General features: G+C 34.9%; 1 protein-coding gene across 2 annotated transcripts in view; it reads right to left on the bottom strand.

Annotated features, from left to right (window-relative positions):
• The window catches only part of LOC117117299 (40S ribosomal protein S10-like), a 4,506-nt gene extending 430 nt beyond the window's left edge, over positions 1-4,076 (bottom strand). The window contains exons 1-6 of one of the 2 annotated variants that reach the window (XM_033261556.1): positions 4,014-4,076; positions 2,745-2,886; positions 2,212-2,386; positions 2,021-2,089; positions 1,276-1,337; positions 813-935 (exon numbers count right to left, since the gene is read on the bottom strand). In XM_033261556.1, the coding sequence (XP_033117447.1) occupies positions 897-935; positions 1,276-1,337; positions 2,021-2,089; positions 2,212-2,386; positions 2,745-2,885 (486 nt within the window). In that variant the 5' untranslated portion in view covers position 2,886; positions 4,014-4,076 and the 3' untranslated portion in view covers positions 813-896. Of the gene's footprint in view, positions 1-812; positions 936-1,275; positions 1,338-2,020; positions 2,090-2,211; positions 2,387-2,744; positions 2,887-4,013 lie in introns of those variants that run through there. The other variant, XM_033261557.1, reaches the window with a different exon arrangement.
• Between the last annotated feature and the right edge of the window lie 335 nt (positions 4,077-4,411).

Below are 4,411 nucleotides of genomic sequence, written 5' to 3' on the forward strand. Positions count from 1 at the left end.
TTATACACCTCTATATTGGTCAAGTTGTTTGCAGCTACCAACCTCTGACAGAAAGTAGGAACTTCCGCTTGCCTCATTTTAATTATGTTGTAGCTTTGTATTGTCTTGTCTTGAAATGTATCTACAGCAATAAAGATTTTGAATTAAAGTTACATAAACCCTTGTATTTTTTTGCAGTACTGTAATTGTTTCAATCTGTCCTAATTCAATGTTGGAATGCTTCATGAGAATGTATGAACCCACTAAAAAAAGCCCAAAAAAACAGGAAAACCTCAAAATTAAAAATGTAAACTTTGAATTGCACATAAAAATAAATCGTGCAAGTTATCTACTTCCAATATATCGGAGATTTTAAATGCGCATATTGGCAAGGACAGCTTTTTTCCGGTGCAGCAGATGATAATGTTTGAGTACTGTTGTAGTGGATCCTTACTTTCCAATGATGCAAGACTTTTATTTTGAGACAAAAATTAGGATGGCGCGTGCAAAATAAGGTTGTATGAGGCAAGTTTTAACCAATTAAGCTTTTGCTTCAAACTTTTTAATGTGGGGTGGGTGGGAGATTTTGCGCAGACGGATTTATTCTTGTGAGTATCAGCTAAACTATATTTTTTAAGCCTTGATTATTCTAGGTGATAGCTCTTCAATGTTGTGGATGGATGTCAATGCGATTAAAACATATTCCAGAGAAACATTTATGGAAGTTGATTTCATATCCTGACTGGATTGGACTGCATAGTTTATGAATCTTCTGTAAAATGTTTGTCTTGCCATGGTAGTTTCCAACTACTGTACAAAAAAACACGACACTGTTTCACTTGTGAGGCATTTTTTTTATTTGTTACATTATCGATAAAAATGTACAGATGTTAGATGAATTGAAGCTGTCAAGAATTCTACTGCTGTGTAGGCCGACCACGTCCAAATCCTCCTTTCTGTAATTCAAATAAAATTAAATATTAATTACAAACAATGAAGCACAAATACAGCTAACTGCCTTTATAGTGCTTCACCCTTAAATTTAAGGTCACAGTTTTAATACTATCAAAATGTTGAAATATCCCCCCCCCCATTTCAACGAATAACTTGTTTTTACAGTAAAGCTAATTATTAAATGACCAGCTCAGCAGGATAAACCATCCTTGTTTATCAAAGTATGGATATTGGAGGATTAAATGGTAATCCCATGTTTGTGTGCACCATTTAATTCATTAATAGCCAATCATGTGCTTGAATATTTCAGGATATTTCCATTTTCTACAATGCTTTACTTACGAACTCAAAAGCAGGCGATGCTCCAGCTCCAGCTTCTCCTTTCTTGTCTGGTCCACCACCAGCTGGAAAAGAAAAGAAATTTCATCAGGGGCAAAATTAATTTAATCTATTTTGAGTAATTAAAAATGTTAATGGATAAATTAAAAATATTTGAATTTAAAATTAGAAAGTATTTTCCTCACCAAATAACAGCAAAAATAAATACAGTACTGTACTAACCTGTATTCTTTGCATTCCCTTAAATTTACTTTTTAATTGGCCAAAAATAGATTTGTTTATCAAGGAGCCCAAGTTTTAAATAATAAATTTGATAACTTAACCTGGTATTTAGCCCTATCTTTTTACCAACCAATTTGTAAGGATACATCGTTTTTATTAGTTTTTGACATACATTTATTAGCCAAATTAAAAAAAAATTTTAATTATAAAACAATAATTAAGGCCACTGTAACATCAATCTGTATCATGGAGTGCATTAACTAGCATTAAATCACCTAAACTACTGTATAAACCAAGCTTGTTTTTAATTTATTTTGTTTTTTGAAATTCATGTACAGTATAACAGAAGCCTAGGCTATCTTGAAAAGAAGTCCATGGGCATTTTTTCGAAGCTAATTTTGCAAACTTCAGAGGGGACTTCAATTTGAGATGGGCTTCTTCTCGAGATTAAACCCAATTCAAGGTTTTACGATATTATTGTTTCATTTAATGAGCACTTTCAATTTAATCATCAGTAATCACTTACGTCCTCCTCTTCTGTAACTATCTCTCTGACCTGCTTCTGATGTGGAGCTGGGGCCACGTTGGTCAAAGCCTATAATGACATGCACAAACAATTCATTAAAAATAACAGTGATTTTTTGTTTGTATCGTTCACCTGGTAATGGATAGAGAATCGATCACGAACACAAAAAAAAATCAGATATAACTACATACTTTTAGGTCTTGGTCGAGATTGCTCAGGTCGTGCTTGTCGTTTCAGGGTAGATGGTACGATCTCAGGTGGCAGGTGCAAGAAATCACGTAGGTACTGGATACCTTCATTAGACAGGTACCAGTAGTAGTGTCTCCAAGCAAACTGTTCCTTCACGTAGCCACGTGATTTTAAAGACTGAAAACAAACATATACATTCAGAATATTAGAATATTAAGTTATTGGGAACAACCATTTGAACAGAACTAGGAATTATTTTGACAGCAAATAACTATTTTAGGAATACTTTAAAATAATTTTTCTCCCCTTGCTAAAACCTGCACATAAATACATGTCTAGCCTGCAAATGACATTAAAAAAAAATTACTATTGGTTTTGTGAAACAAAAATTAAGCCAAACCTGTCCTTAGCTTAGCACTAAATTATATATGATACAACAATTATTATTTTATTGTACTAAACAGAAAACACAAAATTGGGCCAATTTTGGAGGTGGGCTTATATGTAGAGGAACTACAGAAATAGGGTAACTCACTGTCAGGGCCTTGATTACATGTAGGTTGGGGACATCGAGTTCCGGATGCTTTGGCAAGTTCCAATCTTTCTTGGCAACCATCACTCCTTCTTTGAACAAGTGTTCGTAAATAGCAACACGATTCTTTTTCGGCATCAACATCCTTAGGAACAGAAAATAATTGTGGTACAGTATATTATAATTGTGATGAGTTCCCAAACATAGCCCACACTTCATATTACGTATGGTACCAGTCCACCTGTAGTCCAAATCAATACCAACAAGGTCAAGAAGGAATACATGTACTCAAGAAGTAGGCCTTGCCTAGCTAGGCATAGCCTATAGGGTGTATTGTTTCCTATTTTATATGTTGCCAGGTAACAGACTGTAGAGTAAGGCCTGCGCGGGGAATATATCCGCCGCAATTTCGTGACTGTAAATACATTTTCTTTAAAAAATAATAAAATCAAACCAGTTTTTATGTATTAAATAAAAAAAAACAAAAAAAAACCCCACCCCACCCACTTATTTTAAAAAAAAGAGTGATAATCTAATATTTTATATGTGCCTTAAACAATGTATTTATGCAGCATTTACGAATCTGCACAATTTTCCTAGCGATTTTCCGCTGGTTTTTGGGATATCTTCCGCGCAATTAAAAAACTTTACAGTAGTATGGGCCAGGTATAGGGCCTAGCCTAGGCCTACTACTACTGTACACTCTAGGCCACATACATATGGAATTCCTACATACAATACATGTGCATGCTGTGAATATATCGTTTTATCATCAGTTGTTTATGGTCATGTACATTTACCCACTTTTATCTAGGCCCTAAGCTAGGCATAGTTAGGAAGTCTAGGCATTTTCCTAGGCTAGGCCTAGAGGGCCTGAAACCTTAAAATGAACGGGGCCTACTACTAGGCCCTAGGTTATGCCTAGGCCTCGACGCCTCTATTCTTCTACCTAGCCAGGTTTTAATACTGCAGGCTAAAAAGAAGTACAGAAAATAGTATTGATAATTGTTGCTAGGTCTGGGATTCGCTGAGTTCATCATTAAATCTTAAAATAAAATACTGCACTTTTCTACTAGGCCTAGGCTTCGTTTCAATGCTTAACCTACGCTATCGGAAATGTGTCTATTAGGTGTCATTAAATGTTACATATCACAATAATTTCAACTTTAACAACTGGAATAATCCATCATATCCAAAAATTGTAAAATTACATGAAAGAAGTAATTCTATATCTACAGATGTTGATCGATTTTTAAATGGTGTAATCTGTACCTGAATCAATGTTACGGTGTCCACCATTAAAAGAGGCAGACAAATTGTTAGAGGGCGCTATAGTACCAGAGATGCAGCATGCCCACATCTAGATGTGTATAAGAGACAGGTCCTTAGCTTAGCTCTAAATATATATGAATTCTTATACGCTGTCCATACAAAGTGATGTTAATTATAAAATATAGTTGTAAACCCAATTAAATGTGTGAAATTCATATGCAATGTACGTAACACATATACTTTGCATGTGTTCATCGGGAAGATTATGAAACAAAATGGACGGTGTATACCACGTGACTTTCGTAAACCAAGGAGCGGAATGTCGCAACTCTTTATATATATGGCTCTGAGCGCATGCAGAGCCATGTCGATAGCATCATAGCATTGACAGAGAACAA

The sequence above is a fragment of the Anneissia japonica genome, unplaced genomic scaffold, assembly GCF_011630105.1.
Source record: "Anneissia japonica isolate Jap-2015-1 unplaced genomic scaffold, ASM1163010v1 scaffold287749_len374965_cov195, whole genome shotgun sequence".
NCBI classification, from domain to species: domain Eukaryota; kingdom Metazoa; phylum Echinodermata; class Crinoidea; order Comatulida; family Comatulidae; genus Anneissia; species Anneissia japonica.